General features: G+C 40.6%; 4 protein-coding genes across 9 annotated transcripts in view; 3 read left to right on the forward strand and 1 right to left on the reverse strand.

Annotated features, from left to right (window-relative positions):
- The window catches only part of pde10a (phosphodiesterase 10A), a 72,548-nt gene extending 68,682 nt beyond the window's left edge, over positions 1-3,866 (forward strand). For both annotated transcript variants that reach the window (XM_086259852.1, XM_086259853.1), the window contains exons 21-22: positions 435-523; positions 1,572-3,866. In XM_086259852.1, coding sequence (XP_086115978.1) covers positions 435-523; positions 1,572-1,671 — 189 coding nt within the window. In that variant the 3' untranslated portion in view covers positions 1,672-3,866. The remainder of the gene's footprint in view (positions 1-434; positions 524-1,571) is intronic.
- Positions 3,867-5,462: 1,596 nt separating this feature from the next.
- LOC147316390 (uncharacterized protein C6orf118-like) lies at positions 5,463-12,055 on the forward strand. 4 transcript variants are annotated; one of them, XM_086259857.1, is made up of 10 exons: positions 5,463-5,569; positions 5,903-6,507; positions 6,705-6,827; positions 7,267-7,326; positions 8,189-8,295; positions 8,381-8,442; positions 9,828-10,012; positions 10,130-10,183; positions 10,307-10,368; positions 10,455-11,771. In XM_086259857.1, the coding sequence occupies exons 2-10, from the start codon at positions 5,905-5,907 to the stop codon at positions 10,495-10,497; spliced, it is 1,299 nt and encodes a 432-aa protein (XP_086115983.1). In that variant the 5' UTR covers positions 5,463-5,569; positions 5,903-5,904; the 3' UTR covers positions 10,498-11,771. The 4 variants fall into 4 exon arrangements, 3 of the variants coding, with proteins under 3 accessions (XP_086115983.1, XP_086115984.1, XP_086115981.1); XM_086259858.1 differs by having other exon boundaries at positions 5,500-5,569; positions 5,890-6,507; XR_015124477.1 differs by lacking the exon at positions 5,463-5,569 and adding an exon at positions 11,925-12,055 and having other exon boundaries at positions 5,860-6,507; positions 10,455-10,584.
- A 50-nt stretch (positions 12,056-12,105) lies between these two features.
- pla2g12b (phospholipase A2, group XIIB) lies at positions 12,106-17,019 on the forward strand. 2 transcript variants are annotated; one of them, XM_086259859.1, is made up of 4 exons: positions 12,106-12,720; positions 14,541-14,629; positions 14,750-14,915; positions 15,025-17,019. In XM_086259859.1, the coding sequence occupies exons 1-4, from the start codon at positions 12,114-12,116 to the stop codon at positions 15,141-15,143; spliced, it is 981 nt and encodes a 326-aa protein (XP_086115985.1). In that variant the 5' UTR covers positions 12,106-12,113; the 3' UTR covers positions 15,144-17,019. The 2 variants fall into 2 exon arrangements, with proteins under 2 accessions (XP_086115985.1, XP_086115986.1); XM_086259860.1 differs by having other exon boundaries at positions 14,541-14,617; positions 15,025-16,964.
- Positions 16,682-23,314, reverse strand: oit3 (oncoprotein induced transcript 3). The gene is made up of 9 exons (XM_086259854.1): positions 23,162-23,314; positions 21,408-21,782; positions 21,209-21,319; positions 20,074-20,196; positions 19,833-19,955; positions 18,578-18,738; positions 18,008-18,420; positions 17,188-17,287; positions 16,682-17,017 (listed from the first exon to the last, which is right to left on the reverse strand). Exons 1-9 carry the CDS (start codon positions 23,217-23,219, stop codon positions 16,865-16,867), a joined length of 1,617 nt encoding a protein of 538 aa, XP_086115980.1. The 5' UTR covers positions 23,220-23,314; the 3' UTR covers positions 16,682-16,864.
- Between the last annotated feature and the right edge of the window lie 213 nt (positions 23,315-23,527).

Below are 23,527 nucleotides of genomic sequence, written 5' to 3' on the forward strand. Positions count from 1 at the left end.
AAGATACTGGATATCCCTCAGTGGGTAAGTCAGTAAGCAATCTCTATCCAATGGACCATGCTTTTCAGTTTCCTGAAGATAAGACTGAATACAGGCCTGGCCAGGCAGAGCATTTCAGTGGAGGAAACACAGCATTTGATGATGTCCATGGGTCCTAGACTGCACTAAAAACAGTCCTTGTATTTAAAATGATGTTAGTTTCTCCAAATAACTTTGAGCCTCTAAAAATGGAGGATTACATATAAAAATGTATTTTATTCCTATACAAGTTTATGAAACAGTTTTCCAACGTGTCTGCACTTCAGTCACACTTGATTTAAAATCCTCTGTGGTGGTGTACAAAGCCAAAAATGCAAATATACAAATATTAGCACATGCTACATGTTTTGCTATTATTAAGTCCATTTTACATTTGCTTTCTCATTTTTTTAAAGGTGGGATTCTACAATGGTGTTGCAGTTCCATGTTACACGACACTTGCTGAGCTTTTTCCTCCATCAGGTCCTCTGCTAAAGGCCTGCAAGTAAGTTATTCAAAGCTAGAGTTGACAAAGAAATTGAGTGAATGAATAATTCTTGGTTTTTTTTGTGAAAAATGTCTAAAACGCCAAAGTCTAAATGTTGCTTTACACATTATTGTCATGCTTATTTCTGCTCTGCTGTGATCGATAAATGAGCTGACAGCAGCTTGAAGGGTAACCAGTAATGCATGCGCCGTCCTTAATACAGTACTAATCCAGTAAGATCAGAGGTGATAAGGTGTGTGTGCACAGGCACACGTTTTTAAGCATTCCAGTGAAAAATACAAAAAAATGGCATGTTCTGCTATTAATGTTTGACCCCACTTTTGTTATGAGTTTTTTTAAAAAGTATTTGGATTAAATGAAAAATAAATATAGACTACAGTGTGCTAACTTTGTGCGTCACTGTGTGTGGTGTGACATTGTGCATCGGGCATGTCTGCGTGCACAATAGATAAGAGTGTAAAGAAGGTATTTACAGTTGTTATTTCTGGTTTTTGAACGGGACTGTGTTGCACATTCGTCTGCCCTTCTGCTGCTTTATAAAATGTGTCCTTGATCTGTGGGGAATGCAAACAAAGTGAGCAGTGTAATACTTAAGCCCCAGCTGTACGTCAGCACCGAGCTCCGGGTGGGCAACAGGCCTAGACCCTGTGGAGCCCTGCTGCGTGTTGTGGGATCTGCCAAAGACGTGTAAACTGCATCAGGCTGTCTAATTGAATAGAATCGCAGCAAAGGGAAGGTTTTGCTTTGTTTTGGTTTTTTGCACTCTTGTGTCAATCACAGCACATGGGGAGAGATCACCTTCATGACAACAAGAACTGATTGTGTTGCCTGGCCACTGTTGTAGCTACTGTTTTGTTTTGCAAATCAACTTCGTCCTTTTTGTGTGTGTGTGTGTTTTGTAGTTTTGCAATTTTTGCATGATTTGAAAATTTTGTGTACTGGTGTGATTCTTAATTCTCTTATTTCAGACTCAAAGCCACGCCTCTGCACTTGTAAATGAAATCTTTTCCACTGTGCATCTGATCGAGGTGGTTTGTATTTGCAGAGAGAACCTGGGCCAGTGGGAGAAAATAGCAAGGGGAGAGGTGGAGGACATCGTGCCCAGCCGGCCTTGTGATTCGGGCCCTGTTAAGGTGGACAACTGACAGACAAAGGAGGGTTGCTTGCTCACCAAAGGAACACAGCCTGAATCCTGCCGTTGACCCAGACCATTGAAGGGGAATGAACCCGCAATCTGTGTTGGCAGGAGACGGATTAGATAAAGGCGACTTGAATTTCAAAACACACACACACAGTTACCTCATCGGGTGACGGAGGTGTCAACACTGACGGTTTCACCGATCCCAGAGAGTGACAGACAGTTGTTGGTGAGGGAATTCAATCCATCGCCCTACGTCCACTCAGCTTGGGAATTCACTTGGTAGAACAGACTTGGTTGCTTTATTTTGGCTGTATTATGTTATTTTATTATTTTTCTTCATATGAGCTGATTCCATTATGGTCTTGTATTTGCAGAGGCCTTATTCTGAACCTTTCACAGGCTAGGATATGTGAAATCTTGTTGTCAGTTCAGGCTTTTTTTTTTCCTTTCTTTTTTTAAAACGGTACTGTTTGCCTTCTGTGTTTGCCGTATGCGCACTACTTCGGCAAGGTATTCCCAGAGACAGAAGGAATGTGTGGAGCAGATGTAGGGGTGTAATGCCATCTCATTGAGAAGGTGGACACTAGATTTTTTTTTATTACTTTTTCAGCAAAAATCCTTTGCAGTACTTGAATAAAGACATACAGCCTATTCTGCGAGGAGATGGCAGAAATCCCCTGCAGTGTATGCTACAAGCGTGAATGAACTGTGATGAGTTACATAATGCCGACATTTGTGAATACAGTCACAAGAGAGTCACAATGTTTCCTGAAGTGGACCCCGCAGCCTTTTAGCCCCAAGCGTGTAGAAACCTGCTGCACAGTACATCAACATCCTTCGGATTAACAGGATCTGACCCCAGATCAGCAGTCACTGTTTGTAGTACGGAGATCAGGAAAAAGGAATGAGCAAGTTTCCCGTTCCAGATGTTTATATTAAGCCAAGACTGCATACTGCTTAATTTCCTCTCTCATTTTTGAAGCCACTATCACATCATCAATTACTTTGCACAACAAGTTAACTAAAGAATGACTGTAGGAAGTGGACTGCATAGTTTGGGACGTTTTATCTTCTCTTTTTTTTTTTACAAGCAAGTTTCATAGAGGCTGAAGTTAACGGCAAACAGTCATCTGCTTCATATTTTCCCATAATGTCAAACCTGTTAAGCTAAAGTGAAATATGTCCAACTCTGGGATTGCAAGTGAAGAATGTAGTTTGACCGTTTGCCGGTGTGTGACTGAAGTTTCCCTCGAAGGAAATCAATCATTTTACACTTTTACACTGATTCTCCAACCTCATGCGGGGCGGGGGGGGGCGCACACACATTTGGACGCTTTCACATGAGTTTCCGAGATCTTCCAAAAGACAAATTTATTTGTCTGAAACTGTCATTCCAGTGGACAGTGTCCCTCAGAGACTGACACTATTGCTCCAGTAATTTGTTATGCGACTGATACTGCGGCCCCCGGTGTTGTGAATGTACATTTCGATGAATGTTTCGTTGGTTGTAGACGCTCGGTCGTGGCACGTGGGTAAGCGCGCCATCAGTTACCACCATGTGCTCTGTCTTACTTTTCAGAATTGCTTCCAGTAAGCTTCAACCAAGAGCAACAATTAGCATGCACCTAAACCGAACTTTATATTCAAACTTTTTGCATATAGGTGTATACTGTGTACAATCTAGGATTTAGTTTGTACAGACTGAGATGTATGCTCTGATGGTGCTACTCTGAATGGCAGTCGCGCACTTTCTGACTGTGTGTGTGAGTGTGTGTGTGCGCATGTGTGTGTGTATGTGAGAGACACAGAGAGAGAGCACGAGCATGAAAGAAAGCTTTGTCTTTTCCCCACTCCAACCCCACCTGACAACATGATAAAGTCACTGCACTGTCCCTTCTACTTTTCAGCACCAGTTATATCCTATTGTCTGCACTATGTTTAGCTTATCATTATTATTATTATTATTATTATTATTATTGCTATTATTACTATTGTTATTTTCTTAATTAGAGTTAAATTTAAATTAACTTATATTTTTTATACAAAGAAAAATAATGTTGGCCTTTTTTTGTTTTGTACAAAGTAAACATTAAGATAAATTAAACAGTCTAGACATGTTACTGTTACCAAGAATAACTGAGGAATGTCTTAACTGTACATGTAAGAGCAGTAGCCCAAATGACTTTTAATAAATACCTGAAAATACACCTTTGTGCCAGTTTATTCATTACCTACATACCTTTCTTTCTTGGGCCTGTTTCAATGATCAGTAACAATGCATCACCCCTGAATGGTCAGTAGCATCACCCTACTTTTTAATTGTTCTAAAAAAAAATGAAAAAAGAAAAGAATACTTTTTAATACTTTTGAGTTATTAGAAATTTCAGGAAATTTGTGAAATGGCCTCTTGTTTGCAGCTATAAATAAACTGAAAAGTAGAGTGTTTATCATTTATAGCATCTATAGCATTTCAGTATCAACACTTTATGGTAACTCTGTAATAATTACTGTATTTAATTCACTCTGTAATATCACTTTTGCCCTTTGAGCTGGTCAAACAAATGTAGTGAAAGAATACGAAAGTCGGCAAAATCTGAATGTCATAAATGTTTCTTTTAAGAAGATGAGTTCCTGAGATCTCCTCTTGGAATTCTGGGAGTGTGTATAGTTGTCTTATTGTGCTTGCACGACAAAGGCTTGCAGCTGACTGAACTAGTTTTGTAATAAAGCCTCATCCGCTGCCGTTATCATTCATGTTAACAATCGAATTTCTACAAGATGGCTGCCCAAAACTACAGATCCATCACTGTGTTAAACAGTTGGCAGCTGGTGCTATGGAGGGAGGGAAAGTTTAAGCACATTTGGATTGATGGAGTAAAAAGACAAAAAGATGACTCACTGTACAATTCTGTCTTACTTTCATATTTTTTCATATAATTATGTAGTATCTTTTTGGTGCCATTGCCTACTGACTATTAAAAAACATTTCTTTACAAATTCTCAGTAAACAATATGAACAATATTTAATCTGACTGCATTCTTCCCACAGAGATGATCAATTTAAATTTACATTTTGACTAAGGGAACTTAAATTACTTAAATTAAGTCATTGCTCAGACTAGAGATGGACTGTGGCATTTCATATGTGAATAGTCATTAAATAAACCTCTAATGATAACATTTTACATGTTGAGGTAGTGGACAAAATAAGAATGCAAATGAATGCAAAACGTTGTTGCAACACAACCATATTAATGTACAATAAAATACATTACAGTTTTTTTATTCATGTTCAATTTTGCCATCTGTGTATTCTGGTGACTTGAACCCTGAGTCCATGTTTCACTGTTTTTCTCCTACTCCCTCAGGACCCTGTGTTTAATGCACATAATAACCCACTTATTACAAAGAACCAGGTGAAGATGAAGTGAAGAGTTTGAATAAAGTTTTTACAAGTAACAACATTTCCCCATTTCACAAAGATTTGTATTAATTTTTCGTTCTGTGCAGGAACATATGTAGTATTTATTGAAGAGCACTGGAGTTCTTATCAAATAATGAAACAATTTTTTTTTTATAGATGTAAATGTTTTTAATAGTTTCCTTCTTTGAATATAAGTAAGCTGATCCCATAATTGCGTTAATGTTTAGATATCTATGAACACAAACTTACTTAACGCATAGAGTACTCTACAATCTCGCTCCAGCTGTTTTCTTCGTCAGGTCCAGGTGAGGACTAGCGCCTGAAAGCTCACGGGTACGATTATTATCGGGACACTGAACGCAGCACAAACATTACGCACTTCGATCACCTTGGCAACCGAGTGAAGCACAGACTGCTGCGGCCATGAAGAAAGTTTGTTTTCTGCCCTGAGCCTGTCCAAATTACAGTTAGCTAACAGGTGAGGTCATTAATGAGAGTTTATTTCATTCTGTTATCCTGCAGCACGATCTTTAGTAAATAAATTAATCACGTGAATGTGAGGCACTAGTAGTTTTGCTATAAGCGTAAACTCTCTTTGAATTATTTGTGCAGTGTCTGGATTTACCATAAAATTTAAGTCATTTTGATTTCGTTTGAGAGAAAAATTCCTTTTTAGGGTGCATTTCTATTCACCAGAAAGAATAACGAATGTTTTTAATATTTTAAGAAATTGTACACCTCTTGAGATAATTAGATATTATTACTCGTATGTCTTTAAAACAACTATACAACAATAAGTTGGCCTTCACAGCCATGTCCAGCAGTGTGAAGCCAAAGCCTGGGCGCTATGGGAGTGATATCCACAGACTGCTGCTGGCGGCTGAAGCCGGGCAGAAGGCTGATATCCTGGCCTACTCCTCGGGTCATCTGGGGCCTCGCAGCCTGAACCAGAGTCAGCCTCAAGAGGAGACAAAGTCGGTTTTTTGGAGCCAAGAAGAAAGTCGAAACCCACTATCTCTCCAGCAGATACAGACAAAGGCAAAAAAGAATGAAATGAAAGAGTTCCCCCCTGAGCTCACTTCTGGCACAGCTTTAGTAGAGCCTAGAGTCTTGGGGTACACACAAGATCATACATCACATCCTGAAAGAAGAGAACATATAAGTCTATCTCATATAGTTTACCGTCCCTCAAGGACTTTGCCTGTCCAGCAGAAAGCTTGTTCTCAGAAAAAAACTAAATCTCCATCTGATCTGGGGGTAAATCATCATTTCACATTGAGCCGTTCTGACCAGGACAGCCTGAACAACCAAAACCAGCAAGAGAAGAAAAAATGCTTTGGCTGGCAAGTCATGGCCAAACCGGACCTCTGGGCTGTAAAAAATGTTGCTGAAATGCATGCAAGGAAACTGCAAGAGGTGAGGATTGTGACACAAACCATGACATCAATAAACTGTCTGTAATTGCTTTTTTCTTTCTTTTTTTGCATTTTGCATGATATAGTAAACCTAAAGTGCTCTCTGAACACAGGGTAAAGACATGCACAGACTTCAACATGCATACACTCTAACACACTTTTAACCTGCTAATATTGTGTGTGTGGTCTTGTGCGCAGGGGTTGATTAAGTTGTCTGCGCAGAGCTGGCCCAGCAGAGACCGCCTTGCGGTGTTCAGTGACGTCTTTGATGATGTATGTGAAGACTCGCCAGTGTTTGGACGCATCCTGAGGGAAATTAAGGTTTTTCCATTTCCTCTGTACCCACCAGCTCATTTTTAGCATGTACCGACAGATGTATTAGAGCCAAGAGAGAGTGAGTCCCTGGAGTAGCAAGTACAAGTAGAGCAGCCACTGGAACCTGGTCGCGATGCATCAGAGAGGAGGTCATCAGAGGGCGATGGTTCCATTACTGCTCATTCATAACGAATGCCTCAAGTTTCTTTTGCACATGATAGTTTTGCTTAGACTGTCAGTAAAAAGACTTCCCATGCTGCAGTTTGCAAAGTGCACAATTTTACTTTTCATGCAGCTGAAATCCTTTTTTTGTTATTATTAAACATGGTAGTAAGCTGCAGTGCATACAATTTCTAAAATCTTTTTCTGAAGGATTTTCTACAAGGACATTTTTTTAAATCAACATAATTCTCAGTCTGTAATAAAGCTTTCTTTTCTCTTCCAGACAGAATATGATTTATACGTCAACCACCTGATGAGTTTGCAGTCCTCACCACGCAGCCTGGTAAGGAACACTGCCCAAAGACACACATACTGAAGATATAACCTGAGAAATGACTGTGATATTCAGACATTTTTGTGTCAAAGACATTCATTCATAGTGTTCCTATACAATATATTCTCATGCTCATTTTGCCTTTAAAGAATGGAAATTGTTTTACATAAAAAAGGAAAACAACAGTGCTGATATTCGTAGATTTCCTCACAGTACAAAGAGTCAAAGATGCCGCTTGTCACAGAGTTCGTTATTTGATTTTGTGGGTATTTTCAGTCCCTTGTCTACAGTTAATGTTTCTTTAAAAAAAAAAGCCTACACGTATTTCTAAACAAGGTTTAAACAGTAAATATTTAAACTTCCCACAGAGAAGGATAAAACCTTTAGTTCTTCAGCAGTAGCCAATTTCAAATTCAAATTCAAATTTTATTTGTCACGTACACAGTCATACACAGTACGATATGTAGTGAAATGCTTGGACAACTGCTCGTGACCTAAAGAAAACAAAAAAGGAAAAGACTATGAATAAGATAGGAAATAAATATGAAAAATTAAAAAGGGTAAATTTAACTAAGAAGGAATAAAATATAAATTAAGGTTAAAAATGAAATAACTGTACAACACAAATTAGAATGAAGGGTAAATTTAACTGGGAAGGAATAAGATAAAATATATAAATTAAAGTTGAAAATAAAATAACTGTACAACAAAATACACAATATAGAACTATATAAGAATGTATGAAGAAATATAAATATAAATAAATATATACACAATAACAGCAGCTACTAGCTACTAGCAGCATTAATCTCAAGCATCTTTTGCTTTTTTGGAAAATAATTTAGGTCCTAATGTTTTGTTCTTGCTTCAGTCACCGAATACTTCACTCAAAGTAAGCGAAACCAAGTTGGACGATGCTGAAAAGGAGGTTTGCAGGCTGGAGCATGAGGCTAGAAGAGCTCTAGAGGAGAAGAAACGGTACCACAAAACAAAGTATCAACAGCAGGCTTGTACTTATGTACATTCTCTTTAGTTGAAGTGTGTTTGTCCTTTCAAACCTCAGGGTCCAAAATGAGTTACAGAACATTTCAGCTGCCATGCACCCGAAGGACAGTTACAAGAAAAGTAAGTCTTAAGACCTTAACATATTTTTTGTACCTTATTGTTAGTAAACAGTTAATTTTCTATACAGCATGCTAAGTTTTAGATATATCTGCGGTCTTTAAGAGTGAACAAATAATCACTTTTTGGTGCCAACAGTCATAACAAACAACGTTGTAGTGTCAGTGGTCACTTTCTAATCCCAGCAGGGATGTCTTCATATGCAGTTAGGATCACTATCGTTATGAATGTCATAGTAATTCAGACCTTTTAATGAATGAAGCTTTTAGACCATAATTTTAATTAGGTTGAGGTCAGCGTTTTGGGAATGCCGTTCCAGAATGTTTTAATGTTAACCTGCTTTATCCACTCCAAAACCAGTTTTTATGTGTCTTTGAGATCATTGTCCTGTTGGAACACCCAGTTGTCTCCAAGTTTCAGTCATCTAGCTGTTGATTTGAGGTGAAGTTGAAGAATTTGGATTCCTTCCACTTTGTTTAATGTGTCAGTACCCCTGGCAGTAAATCAGCCCCAGAGCCAGATCCTACCGCCACCATGCTTGGCAGCTGATACGTGTTTTTAGCTTTGAAAGCCTCCTTTACTCCTCCGAACATACCTCTTGTCACCATGGCCAAATAGCTCAATCTTTGCCTTCTCTGACCATAAAACTTTTCTCCAGAAGATTTTTGACTTGTTCATGTAGACCGCTGCACATTTTAGTCAAGCCTGAAGAACTTCATTTTGGTGCAAAGGCTTCTTTCTTGTTGAGCACCCTCTTAGTCCATAGTAATGACGCTATTCCAGCATTTCCCAGCGTATGACAAGCTTTAGTCTTGGCAGTTGTTTGATTGTCTCTGAACATCCTAATTTCTTCCCATCTGAGGGTGACAGTTTGGCTCTTCTTCCAGACCTTGACAACATGGTGCCACATCTGCATTACTTGTGCTTTTTCTCATTCTTCTCAGTGTTGGTCAATCCATTGACTACTGTCAAAGGATTTTTTCTATGCTGGCAAAGAGAAATTACCAGTTGTAGTCAATCATCACTAGCAAGAAGTTAATGGACCATGTCAAGTTAAAAGACATTGTAGAACTTTTAGCACCACATATTAAAAGATTTAAGTGAATGTTTGTATATTTTTGAGTCTGTATGTGTGCTTTTGACCCTGTGTAGATTAGAGAAAATCCAAACTTCTGCACCAAATTCTTGTTTTTTTAAGTCATTAAAGATGTATGCTTTACAATCACGCCACCCTGGTGGAATTGTAAAGCATCTCCCATCTGTAAACAACAATTCAAAGAAATTAAGCCCAAAGTTACCATGGCATTCATGCCCATGATGAGTACGCATCAATTCTTATCAGTTCTCTATGCATTGCATTCATGTTCACCTCATCTGTGTTTGAACAGATACATGTCGGTCAGGGCTGCAGGATACTGTGAGTGTCTCTGGCTATTCTGACAGCATCCAGTTCAAGAGGCTTCAAGTAATGAATGTTTGGAAGGAAATCAAACAGCTGGAGGAAGAGCTAGAAGAGAAGTTGGTGTCCACTGTTACAACCACAGCTACTAAAGGACATATCAGAGACCAACAGGTGCTACATTTGGCCTCATTTCACACTGGCTTATAAAGGCATAGCTCAACTTGTAAATCACACTGAGCAAAGTTAAGAGTTTAGCAAGAAATGTGCTTTTTGCCTGTTTGTTTCCAGACTGAAATATTGAAGCTGATAGCCTCAAATGAGCATCTAAGGGTCATTAGCAAGGTATGAGAGGGGGGTCTTTTTTAGCATGTTTTTTGTTTGTCTGTTTGTTTGTTTTTAATTGCAGGTATTAGATATTTCAAATGTATGTTTACTATGTGAGAGTCAGATGTGCTGTCTTTTAAGGATCTTGAAAACAACATCAGCGCAGTGCTGAACAAGGAGAAAGCAAGCAAGGCCATAAGACGGTATGTGGAACAGTGAATATGTGGCACTTGATTAGTTTGTGACCATTTTTACTTACTTCTTCTTGCTATGCTGTGTTTTACCACAGGATTTTGTGGGATGAAATACACCAAGATCTACAAGCAGAGTGAATGGCGTCACCAGTCGCCATAAGGCGGTGGCAGAAGTGTTTGTGTGCATGAACTTGTTAAAAAATCATCTGGTCGCCCCAGTTTCAAGTATGGAAAATCATAGCGCGCTAAAGTTAATAACTTAGAAACAAATCTTTCGTGTGTTATTGTGTTATTGAATAGACCTATAATACATTCACTGTGCTGTGTGACAAAATTAAGTGAACTCTCAGATTTGGTTAATAGTTGAACCTCGTTTTTGGCAGTAACCTTCACCTTGTGGTCATTTCATTCTACCTGTATTCTGTTAAGGCCTGAGCTCTGACTCAAGCAAAATGCAGATTTTTTTTTTGTTCTTTAACAGACTTAGTTCAACTACACTCACCCTCATCATGCACCATGCTGTCGATATAGCTGACTCATAATCAGAGATGTTAATCAGATCACATCTGGGAACTGTCGACAACAAAACAGTGCAGCGTTATTAGTTAGAAAATATTTGTTCCCAGCTGTAGCGTGCTGCAAATGCTACTGTGGGTAAACAAACTACTAGTATCGGAAAGCAAACAATGACACCATTTTAAAATGCTTCACTCCAATCCTGCATTGTAAGAAAAAGCACAAAAATATTAACACAGTGATATTTAAAATCCTCCTTATGAGTATTGTTTTGTTATATTTACTGATGCTTTAGTCTAGCAGTAATTTTTAAAGCTTAAGTGTTAAATAAGATACAATAACATAACACGTATACTGTATATATAATGCTATGTGAGTGTATAAGAGTTAGTCATGCGTTGCATAAATAAACTAGCAGTGTAGCATCCATCTAAAATATAAACATAAAGTAATGGAATAACTGGGAGCAACCTACTCTTCAAACACTAGAGGGCAGCAGAGACTTTTGAGAAAATTGTGTCAGCAGGAAATTAAGACGCCTGCACTAAAGCAAAATTCCCATATTGCTTTTACTGTGTAACTGAAAAGATTTGCTTAGTATTCTTCACATAGTGATGTTCCAGCTGAGCCGCGGAACTTTTTTACTCTTGAAATCATAACATAACATAAACGTTCATGCTGTTATGCTTCCACTCTCTTATGTCACATTAACAGTAGTTTGCCTCTGTTCTTATTCAGGGCTGAAGTGTCTGTGTGTAACCTTTATCAAAAACAGTGAAGATAGTCTAGGGGTTTGTAATGTCTTGAGAAATGTCAGCATGGATAGGATTTCTATTTAATGCTGTATTTCCTTTAACGGGGTATTAAATATGTTGCGTTAACGGGAATCCTAAAGAGATTTTCCTCTAGGTTCAATTCCACATGACTTAGCAAAAAAGAAAAAGAAATCCAATTATAACTGTGTGCAGAAAGCCTTGATGACAGTACTCATTTGATAAATAATCACAGAGAATTAGTGTAATCATTGAAGCTTTTCTTTGGATTGATAGAGGGTGACCTTTGCCCCTGACATGAGGGAATGCTTTGCTGTCTGCCGGAATCTAATCAGAGGTCAAAGTCTTCGCTCTGGATGACAGAGTCAGTCGGGGCAAAGTGTGTTTTTGTCCCTCACAGTCTAAGCTCTTCCCATCCTGTTACTGACGGCTCACTTCTGCTTGGATTGTTGCCACTTCGACACCATGCTGCTTCGGACTGTTGTCCTGCTCCTCCTCTGCCTGTCCACAGGGACGTGTGCCACTTTAGGCTACTACCAGACTGACGCAAAGGAGGACGGAGGCCCTGCTGCTGAGTCAGTTGTCGCTGCCAAAGATGCCTCTGTTGACGTAGCCAAAGAAGGTGTCACTGCTGTTGAAGTAGGTGATTCATCTTCAGCTGAGGCAAACGCAGGTAACAGCGTTTTTGGTGACAAACCGCTGCGTGAAATAGGTGTGAAGGGTAGCCAATCAGGTGACAAACATGAAGAAGATGTCCAGGTGGTAGCAGAAGGTGCTACAGTCAAAGAATCAGTGCCAGGCAGTGATGGGCCTCCTGGAGACAGCCCTGCTCTGAAAGCTTTTACTAAAGAAGCTAAGAGCCTGGAACAACCTTCTTCTGGGGAAGAGGCGAATGAGATCAGACCAGTTCAGACAAACAAGTCCCAGAAAACAGCACAGGAACAAGAAGACAGCAGCTGGGGCCTCAACTCTATTAGAAATAATTTCCAGACTGCGCGCGGATACTTCGACTCCCTGGTGGAACTGGTCGGTGGACACAATGGTGTTTGTGAGTACCGCTGCAGAAGATATGGTAAGAATCCATCTTAAAATTCTCTGTTCAAGTTCACCGGTCTTTAAGGGATTTTGAGAAGAGTTTTTACACATTGTTGTTTTTAGCTTCCCCCCAAAAAATGTTTCTGACCCTCAGCAGATTTTCAAATGATTACTGTGTTTTCCACTTCCAATATGCTTCCTTAACTAGATATTTTTTGGTTAGTTCAACTTTTAGATCCGATTCCACTGCTATCAATCAATCAATCAATCAATCAATCAATCAATCAATCAATCAATCAATCAATCAATCAATCTTTATTTATAAAGCACTTTTCATACAAAAAATGTAGCACAAAGTGCTTTACATAGTTAAAAGCAGCCCACTCCACCCTCCAACTCACTCCCCGCACTCTCATTAACATAAATGATGTGAATACATACATATCTTCCCCCCCCCCCCCCCCCCCCCCCCCGCCCACCCACACGCACACTTAATGTAGAGTAAAAATTGGGCTGGGTTCACATGAGCCAAGTGAGGAAACACTATAACAGGGAGCCGTCTGCACCAAGAGCCGGTCACAGACCGCAGCCTCCAGGCACACAGCAGGAGGGAGGCAAAGGAGCCCCCCAGCCAGGCTGAGAGGACCCCCAGAGACCCAGCAGCCACGGTCAATCACAGCCCCGGTGCAGAGAGCCCCCTCCGAGGAAACACTGGAGATATGCCACAATAGGCTATATACAGGGTAAAATGATAAAATAAATAAGAACAGGATACAATATAAATATAAATATAAATAGAGTAAGAAGGTTAAAAAATGGATAAGAATAAAATCAATAAATATTAGGTAAAGCCTGAATTAATAATAAAATAACAGGATAGAATAAATAAGCATAAAATAAATAAACGTTAAGTAAAAGCTAAATTAAAAAGGTGGGTCTTGAGCCTGTTCTTAAAAACATGTACGTTCTCTGCGGCCCTGAGCTCCTCCGGCAGGCTGTTCCACAGACGAGGACCATACCACTGAAACGCTGCCTCTCCGTGAGTATGTGTCCTGACTTTAGGGACAATCAAAAGGCCAGTACCAGAGGACCTCAGGGTCCGCGAGGGTTCGTATGGTAAAAGCAGATCTGAGAGATAAGAAGGCCCAAGACCATTAAGACATTTAAAAACCAGTAAAAGAACTTTAAAATCGATCCTGAAACACACGGGGAGCCAATGCAGCGATTCTAAAACCGGTGTAATGTGGGCCCGCCCTCTGGTCTTCGTCAGCACACGAGCTGCAGAGTTTTGTAAAAGTTGTAAAGTTGAAATATTCTTCTTAGGAAGACCAGAGAGCAGGGCATTACAGTAATCAATGCGACTGGTAATAAAAGCATGCATCAGCATCTCTGTGTTGGCCTGAGAGAGAATAGGGCGGACTCTGGCTATATTTTTTAGATGATAAAATCCAATTTTGGTTACATGTTTAATATGTGGGATAAAACCAAGCTCAGAGTCAAAAATAACACCCAGGTTTTTCACTTGTAGCGAAGGACATAGTGAAAATGCCTCTAATTTAGACAAGAGTTTCTCTCTCTGAGCCTCAGGACCGACGATCAGGGCTAAAGTACTTCTTTATTGATCCAAGATAACATGCCTGGGCCTCAGGCTTCTTATACCGAAACCTGAATGCATCTGTTTATCAGTGGGAGTTTAGCTTTCCCTCGTCTCAATCATCCATATACATGTTCTCAAACAGAAGGTATATCTTATCTGTGAAATGATACACACCTGAGGATGAACAGGAGCAACTCATGAAATTTGTTTGCTAACGCAGTCAAGTTCAAGACCTAAATGAAGCTTCCATGTTTTCTCAGGAGAACTTCCTCAACCTCGTCCTGGCTTCCAGCTCTCAGAGCCCAACGGCTGCAGCACCTCTCTGGTGGGATTCCAGGTGAATGCTGCTGTAGGTTGCCTGTTCATAGCACCAACAGCTTTCAAAGCAATATCATTAACAACCTTAATGGCTGTAAAAGCCACATGTTCGGTTTGAGCAGACTGTGCTGACACAATCTATCTCTGACAGCTTGACCTGGGGATCCCTGCTATGACAAAGTGCTGCAACCAGCTTGACATGTGCTACGAAAACTGCGGTACGAGCAAGTACGACTGTGACTCCAGGTTTCGCTCGTGCCTGCATGGCATCTGCTCTGACCTTAAGAAGAGTCTGGGGTTTGTTTCGAAAGTGCAAGGTGAGATATTTAACTTTCCCCTCTTCCTGCCTGTGCATAGCCACAAGTTGTCAAAGAAGAAAAAATAAATTAATCAGCGTCCCTCCTCTCTCATATTTTTTTCTCCTAGCCTGTGAATCGATGGCAGACGCTCTCTACAACACAGTTTGGACTCTTGGTTGCAGACCTTACATGAACAGCCAGAGGGCAGCGTGTGTCTGCGAGGGAGAGGAGAGGGATGAACTGTGACACAGAACACTATGGACATCATCTGTGTGCTTTTGAAGACAACTAACAGAGTCATATTTTCACACGCATAGCGTGCATTTATAGGCTTCTTTTTTTTTTCCTTCATAGACGAGATGCCTCACAAGAGCCCTCTCAAGATTCAGAGGCCAGAGATTGAAAAAGACATAAAAGAGGAATTTAAGTGAACAATTTCTTTGGATTTATTCACAATTGTTCGTGCATATTCACTCGCCATGCTCCTCATTTTAGGCCAATTGACTCTATGTCAAAGTCTGGTCTTTTTCAAGTGTGGACACCTCACAGTCAGAGGAACACTTGACAATGACTCCATTACCATAAATTACTTGATGACTCCAAACAAAGTGTGTGACGGGAAGATAGAAAGGATACTGTCACCGGATTAATTTCCTCTAGACAGAAAGACACCAGATAATTACTGTGGTGCTCAAGGCTCCTTGTGTGCTGCTATCTTAAATTTGTCAAGCTGCTCAAACCTTAAGTCAGTGTCATGTAAATCTAATGCCTACTATGTTAATGCTTGATGTAAGTTATTTGCCAGTTATTTGTTATGTTTATGAATACATTAAAGACTAATTGCAGCTAAACTGACACGATTAACTCCAGATTAATTGTCGGAGTGATGAAGCTTATGCATAATTTCCAGACGCGGGGTTCTGATATTTCTTTCCCAGCACACTGTGATGTGTGGCGTGCTCCTCATCGATTACACCAAGCAAATGAGTCAGAACGCATCTTACAGATGTTTTAGATGGGGTGGGGGTTTTTTTAAGTTGGAGATGGGGTGAGAAATAAACCACTTCCATAAATCCACTAAGTCTCTAAGCTGTAATCAAGCCTGGGAAATGCCTGAAAGTGTGACCCAGAAAATCATCTCTCATGTTGTAGCTGTTATGAGTGATGTGTGGCGCCTTTCTCGCTTTTTAATCGAAATGTCATTCACTTTAAGGTCAGCATAATGTGCTGCAAGTCCAACAGACGCAAACTTGTTATGATGTGTTAATGAGAATAAAAGTTATCTCCAACAATATAAATAACAGCAGAAGGAGGATATACTGTATACACATATATACAGTGCGCTTGGCTTCTTTGTGTCTATGTCTACATTTATTTACTCTCCGGATTACCAGATCAACTGAACTGGACGATTCCTTTTTAAAGGGGTTCCATCATGCTTATGTCCATCTCTATATTTTTATTTTTGGACTCTACTAAAGCTGCTCAAAATTATCCTTATTCATCTTACAACTGGCCTTGGTGCCAATTGTCAGTTCAAGCTGTTTTAACTCCTCTTTCTTTAAACCATCTTTTTTCTGCTTGGCTTCTTCTCAAAAAAAAAAAAAAAAGGTGGGTGTAGAAGGTGGGTGAGGTTTTCTTATAGCCAGAGCTGGGTATCCCTTTCTTTGACATCTTACAAATTACAAGAGTACAAAACAAGTCTGAAACTGAATGTTCAGCACAGTCTAAGATCTGAGCTTTTGGCTCATAAGGATTACGTGCACAAACACTGACACGCTGACTTTATTATCTCAAACTCTACGCATGTTTAATCTGGAAAAGCACCACTCAAATAGTGTACGAATGACAGAAAGTGAGAAAAACCATAAAGTGTTCACTTCAGTTTAAATGCAACTGTGCTGATTGTTTAATTTCATGGCTTTTTTGTTGATGTTTGTGTTGATAGCATTGTATAATTGCCATGATTAAGGCAGGATAATGATGGGGCCTGCGCTCAATGCGTGCTGCTCCTGAGGTTCATCCGTCTGAACCTCCCGTCGGACGCGTCCCCGACAGCGCTGAGCACAGCGGGAGTCTCCTGCCCGGCACACTAGCACCTGGCAGTGCAGGAACACTTGCTGTAAACAGAGGAAGCAAGCTTGTTTTGATATTTTGAGACTGCCTTCACAGTGTAAAGGATTCTTCTAATTCACATGGTCTATTAATACAGTCTTTGCAGTATAGAGCTATGCAGGCATAAGTCCACACACATTCGCCAGCTGGCTCCCAGCATGCTCCTTTTACTCACTCGGTTGTCCTTGCCAATGAACTTGAAGACGGGGACCTGGTAGTGCTTAGAGAGCTGGTCCTTTGACGAGTACTGTGTCATTGTTTCATCAGCAATACATCTGCGTAGGAAGCCAAAGAGAGAAACTAGAGTCACACATGCATCTTAATGCAGTAAAAAGAGATCCATAAATGTTTCTAACAAGGCACTTCATTAAGAGATTAGATGCTTCAAGGTCCTGACAGCCTGCCGCATTTGTTGGCAAGCATGAATATAGATTTAGTGATGACCTATTGTGTCTGCAGAGGAAAACTGCATTCACTGGAAAAAAGCGTGTTTCATACATTTTAAAAATTTTGTTTCCATTTTTCTACCCAAAACTATGTGTTGTATTTTTTCTGAACTAGTCAGAGTACAAGACAGAGTGACATTTTTCAGCTGAAAGAGTGATTTCCAGTTGGATAACTGTTGAGCACCTGATGCCAAGAAGACCTTTATAAGACACAGCAGTGGGATCTCATACTGATGACATTTACTACAATAACTGGAACTCAATGCACTTCTATTGTTAGCAAGGCAGAAACGTCTTTTCTGATAAATAAATAAAGTAAAATCTGTTTGCGTGGCTATTTACACCAGACTGATTGTTTTGATTATTTCTTCAGACATCTATCTGTCGCCTGCAAATGTAAAGACAATTTTTAATTTAAAGTAGATTATTGCATTATATCTTTGGCCAGTAGAGGGCTGCAAAACAGACAGTGATTAATTGAAGAAACAAATAAGGCACATAAATATATACATTATATATGAAATGAAATAACATGAAACCTACACTCACCCATCTCTGATGAGGTAGTACTTGAGGGCCTGGTCAGCTTTGGGCCCCGGTGTAGCAAAGCAGCTCTCCACCAGGGAAGAGAGACCATCCACTCTCTCCTTAGGCTCAACCCCAAAGAAGAGGGAGTCATGCAGGCGGAGCTGGGGTGGGGTGCGGTAGGCCTCTGAAAACTGGGCATCCTTAAAAAGCTCTAAGGAGAAAGTGAAGACCCCCTCACTGTGGCCCTCCAGCTCTAGGGCTGAGTTGCGCTGGCTTGCCTGGTATCCGTCTGAAACCTGATATTCCCTGGGGAACTCACAGGTAACTGGGAGCACCAACTTGCCGGTGCGGACTATTAAGTCCCCGCTGCTTCCTGGGCTGCTCCTTGGGAGACCTGTCACCAGATTGGTCCCTACAATCTTATTAGCTGTCACCTGAGAGCGAACATTTATATTACATTAATGGGTTTTTCAGTTAGTAACAAGCTTGAGCAACCCATATTAAAGTGCACTGCTCATTTTTCAAAGCCTTCGGCTTACATATTTAACCCAGGGCACATTCTATCAAAAATTCCACCCCAGTTCCTCTGACCTCAACTACTGTGCCACATGTCTTGAGGCTGAAGTTGAGGTTGATGTGTGTGCCATTGGAGACACCCCGACAAGATGAGTTGGAGAGAAAGAGCTCCAGGCCGCCTACAAGGTCCTTAGGAACTGATACTGTAATAGAGCTGGAATCACACTGGACAGGAACTGCAGAGGGGGGAGTCAAAGATATCACAGATTCTTTATAACACTATAAAACAGAAATCGCCAACTATTACATGGATAAAACAACAAAAAGCTGCTTAAAATGATCTCACAGATGTGTGATCATTATACAACAACATATGCCACATCACACAGTATGATGCCCTGTGGCGAGAAGTAATGATACAGAAACCAGTAAAAGCAAGCTGCCGAGTTCTATCAGCAGAAAAACAAGGAGCAACTACAGGAGCCAGGATGAGCCATCGAACTACTGACCTTCCAATACGTAGACGACCAGCTCTATCTCCTGAGCCACAGCCGCCCCAAGACACTGCTTCATTCTACCACTAGTGGCCGCTTAACTTTTCTAAGTAGTTTCTACTGATTTATCACTTTCTTGCTGGAAATTTCTGAACATGTGATGCCGTGCTGTTGTTTTTTATGTGTTGCGCAAGGAAAAGAAACAAATTGTCAGTTTTGGCAATTACATCTTATTTCCATAAACAAAGTATTGCTGGCTCCAGCTCCCCCACTGTGAATATCAGCATCATTCCTTTTATGTTTTGGCAAACTGTTGTTCAAGGGATTTAAATCCAAAAGCCTTGATTTTGTTTGTACTCTTTTGACAACATTAGTGCTTGATCACTGAGAAATAAATCAAGAATAAAATAATGTTTACAGGTGAATGTTTTTGCATTCTGACTTAAAAGAACATTTTTTTCTTGATTTATTATCTAGTGAACTGTTAATCAAAAACTTAATCTGCTCAATAAACCATAATAAAAATGTTTTTTTCTTTGGAGTCTTCTTTCATAAATGACAAAAAAACAAAAAAAACAAACAGACAACAGACAATTTTTCTTGATTCTCAAAAAAGGCTCTCTAGAAAAGGCCAATCATGTTATTCTCTTCAAATATGATTATAGGTCGTCCCTGACAACAGTAATAATAAACCTGAAGAAATGCACTCACCTCATATCTCTGCTGAAAAATCAGATGAGATAAATCCAAACATTTATCTTCACGGCTGCTTCTTTTTTTGCCCGATTGATTACCTATCACTGATATCTACCTTTTTTTCTCACTCACACACGCACCTTGACACGTGCGCTTGTCCTCTCCCAGCTCCAGCCCTCTGGGACAGTGGCACTGATAGGAGTCCAGCAGAGCGGAGCAGCCATGACTGCAGCCTCCATTGTTAACATGACAGCCTGCTATCTCTTCAACACAGAGAACAGGAGAGTATTTGGAGGTGTGTGTGTGTGTGTGTGTGTGTGTGTGTCCAGTTTACTCATCTCTGTACAACAAATACACATAAGTGCACGCCTGTGCTTGGACCTCTACAGGTGCGTCCATCCTCATCCAGCACACGGCCTCGTCCGCACTCACAGCGCCAAGAGCCTTTGGTGTTCACGCATACCTCTGCACAGCCACCGTTGCCCTGATCGCATTCGTTCACATCTGAGCACACACACACAGGTTCAGATATTAATATCAGATGAGTTTCGTTTTAAATAACTGAGCAGCAGATGGGTAGAGTGGAGTGTATCACCTTGAGGCCATCCACTTAGGAATGATACATCAACTTTAAAGGACTTTAAACCTGCATTTATAATCCTGAGAGGCCCAGTAAAGAAATAATGATGGATGAAATAAAAGTGTGCGGTGAAACAAAAGTGAGAGTGCAAAAGAGCGAAGAAAGAGTGAGCCAAAAGGAAGAAATGAGAACGTAATTACTGAGGTGAGGACTGGCAGATTTGGTAGATGGATGAATAATGAGATTATGGTAAATTTCAAACTGGCCAGGCTGCCCTAGCATGCCTGTCAACCATCATTAAGCCCCGGTATGCCACACACAAACACACACACGTACACCTGCAGATGCTCACCTTGAGCGTATACCATAAATCAGTATTTTAAAATGTTTGATTGCTTCTGTTGCTTTTTTAAATCAGGCTCTGCTCCTTAAAATAAAATAAGCTTTATTTTAATATTAATATTCTAAAGACGTTGTGATAGGCTCATTAAAAATAAGTAATGAACAGTGAAAATAGTTAAGAGAAAGATTACCAGTTGAACGATTTGGGGATATGAGTGAACCAACACACAAGACAAGACTTAAATATTAATATATTCATATTTGTATACTTTATACCTTGGTATACCAATCTCTTTGTGAATGAATGTCTTGTACAAATGATCGTGCTATAGGTGATATAAATACATAGAGCAGCAATCGTCACCCTACTTGCCACTGGATATTACGTTGGGTAAATGAGGAATAACATAGGAACAGCTTAATTAGAAAATAAAACAGTTGGGTGAACCGACTGCAAATCCAGCTGGATTGATTTTTCTTGTTGTTTTCCACGAAACGTTTCCAGCCTATCTGTCTTCCGTGTTCCCTCGCTTATCTCTGTCTGTTGCACAATTTATCTGTCTCCTCCACTTCCTCCCTCTCTGCATGTCTCACCCAGGCATGTTTGTCCGTCTGGTCCCAGGACATTTCCAGGGGCGCAGCGGCAGTCAGACTGCGGACACGTGGGACCCGTGCAGTCGGCCTCATCGCAAATATCGTAGAAATCTTTGCAACACACAAAAACAACAAAGTCAGGCTACTGAAAAAAGCATCTCACGAACCAACAGATGTCACATCCGACATGCTCACTCACGGCCACAGTACACATGGAAGCAGACTGACGGCCTTGGCAGGCGGTACACAAAGTATCCTCCAGGACAGGCCTTCACATCCACGCTGGCGTTCCACTGGCAGCAGTTGTTGCTGAAGCTGGCGCAGACAGGCAGGGTGATGATGCCCTCATGGAGCTTTGGGTGGCTGCCATTGAGCCAAATGGGGGCGTGTGTGCCACAGTGATTCTCGGAGATGCAGAAGGTGGGCATGGCATCCCCGGCCATGCCTGTGAAGCGATACCATTCACCGGAGACGTGGCTGTCACACAGGGGCACGCCGGATGACTGGTTGACGTGGTAGTCTGTGTTCCTCCACGGTTCGTTCAAGCTGATGTACGCAGAGCAGGGGTCCAAGACTGAGGCGGGGTGGTGGGAAGGGAGAAAATAAGCACCACATGATTAGATCCTTAAAAAGTAAGATAAATGTGTTTAATATAAATCATTTAAACTGTAAATGATGAATCATTGAGAAAGAAGTTTGGCATATAAAGGCTCAGAAAGAGGCTTTGGTGCGCGCTCTATTGTATATTTGAATTCAAGTTAACACCATTAGGTACTTTGCCCACTTGACCATTTGTTACCATGAAAGCTTTGGATTGGCCAGATAGATGGAAACAGCTTAATTGGACTAAAAGCCAACAAGCTGTCCTCAAAGGCCTCTTTAGCCAATGAGTTCTGTCAGTGGTGACTCTTTTCACTACTGCCAGCAGAATCAAGAGAGAGCGACTGAACAGGGAGAATAAACAAAGTGCAGGAAAACGATCAATAGTATTTCCCTTCTTCATGCCCTTTTTAACAGTGTAATTAAGGGGCAGACATAAAACAAAAGGTGACGGCATGAGGGAGTGGGCAATGAGAGGAAAAGAAGGGTTTAACAGACAGTATTCGCAGGGCTGAATAAGCAGACAGATCATGGAAGTGCTTTGTGTGTGACACCTGACAGAACGAAGCTCACCAGAGACGTGAAGGCAAACACATACAGTACAGTGCAGACTGTGCTATTTGTCTAATTTTGTGACTATATAGGCCTCCGCCAACTAATGGACAGTACATCTTGTCACCACGCTGCTCAAGTAAAAGCAGACAGATCAATCCGCAGTCTGAGTCTTCTGACAGCATTAATGGCCATTTCTGAGAGACGTACGACTGACCAAATGTGCCCGGCTCCAACAGCACAGAAGGGGCAAAGGACATAGCTGACTCATGCGGATGTATGCTAATGGGAGCATTAAATCTTCCAGATGGGGCATGAATAACTTAATAAGGCTTTGGGGAGAATATGGAGCCATGTCTGACCTGATCTTGTCTGTACAAATGAAGATGAAGAGCAACAGTGCACAAACTTACTCTCTTTCATATCACTTTTTTTGTTTGTTAAAGGTTACAGCTAGTGATATTTTATTAATGTGGACAAAACAAGAATGACCTGTTCACTCTAACAACTTCTTGTGTGGCCAAAGCCCGACATTGTTTATTGCTCTGTGCCTGGTTTTCCAGTAACACTGCTAATCTGCTTAAAAACTCACCAGAGCATTAAATGTGTATAAATCCACATAGTACCCAAAAACTGCACTTATCTGAGCTTTTCTTTAGATTTATGTAAAAACTACAGTAATGCTTTTGGCAGCTTGACCATTAAATTTCACGTTGCTTTTAATCACAGTAAAAACGTTTTTATAGTAGACATACCTGCTTATTTTGGACGTAAGTATAAAAAATTGCATAATCCACTTACCTACACCTGCAACTGCAAGAATCTCCAGCGCCAGACCGGTAATTACCAAAAAAATCATGATCTGCTTTCTCGCTGTTGGTTAGAAGATCCAAGCTCAAGCCTGAGTGTGTTTGTGTATGTGCGGCACTTCTGATTCATCTTTTTGAGGAAGTCTGTTTTTAATAGTCACCTCTTATCTTTGTCAAATTGTCATGTCCCTCTCTCACCTTGAATCCCTGACCTTCTGCTCCCCAAATCCAGTAACAGGACCATCCTCCCATTGTTTCCATCAGAAAACTATTTTTACACTGCACATGCCTTTAAAATATCCAACACATGTTTTCTGACTGGAGCTTGAGACACGTCTGTCCTTCCTTTCTTCCTGAT

The sequence above is a fragment of the Aulonocara sp. 'chitande type north' Nkhata Bay genome, linkage group LG13 (assembly GCF_057382095.1).
Source record: "Aulonocara sp. 'chitande type north' Nkhata Bay isolate Kocher_YH1m ecotype deep benthic linkage group LG13, A_spYH_male_GT1.1, whole genome shotgun sequence".
Taxonomy (NCBI): Eukaryota; Metazoa; Chordata; class Actinopteri; order Cichliformes; family Cichlidae; genus Aulonocara; species Aulonocara sp. 'chitande type north' Nkhata Bay.

Coding starts and splice junctions, on each gene's coding strand:
- LOC147316390 (XM_086259855.1), top strand. CDS start 5,860: ATGTCTTTAAAACAACTATACAACAATAAGTTGGCCTTCACAGCCATG. Junction 6,508..6,704: donor ATGCAAGGAAACTGCAAGAG/GTGAGGATTGTG, acceptor TCTTGTGCGCAG/GGGTTGATTAAGTTGTCTGC. Junction 10,184..10,306: donor ATCTAAGGGTCATTAGCAAG/GTATGAGAGGGG, acceptor CTGTCTTTTAAG/GATCTTGAAAACAACATCAG.
- pla2g12b (XM_086259859.1), top strand. CDS start 12,114: ATGCTGCTTCGGACTGTTGTCCTGCTCCTCCTCTGCCTGTCCACAGGG. Junction 12,721..14,540: donor GTACCGCTGCAGAAGATATG/GTAAGAATCCAT, acceptor ATGTTTTCTCAG/GAGAACTTCCTCAACCTCGT. Junction 14,630..14,749: donor GATTCCAGGTGAATGCTGCT/GTAGGTTGCCTG, acceptor TATCTCTGACAG/CTTGACCTGGGGATCCCTGC.
- oit3 (XM_086259854.1), bottom strand. CDS start 23,219: ATGATTTTTTTGGTAATTACCGGTCTGGCGCTGGAGATTCTTGCAGTT. Junction 21,320..21,407: donor CTTCCATGTGTACTGTGGCC/GTGAGTGAGCAT, acceptor TGTGTTGCAAAG/ATTTCTACGATATTTGCGAT. Junction 18,739..19,832: donor GGACAAGCGCACGTGTCAAG/GTGCGTGTGTGA, acceptor CCCCCTCTGCAG/TTCCTGTCCAGTGTGATTCC.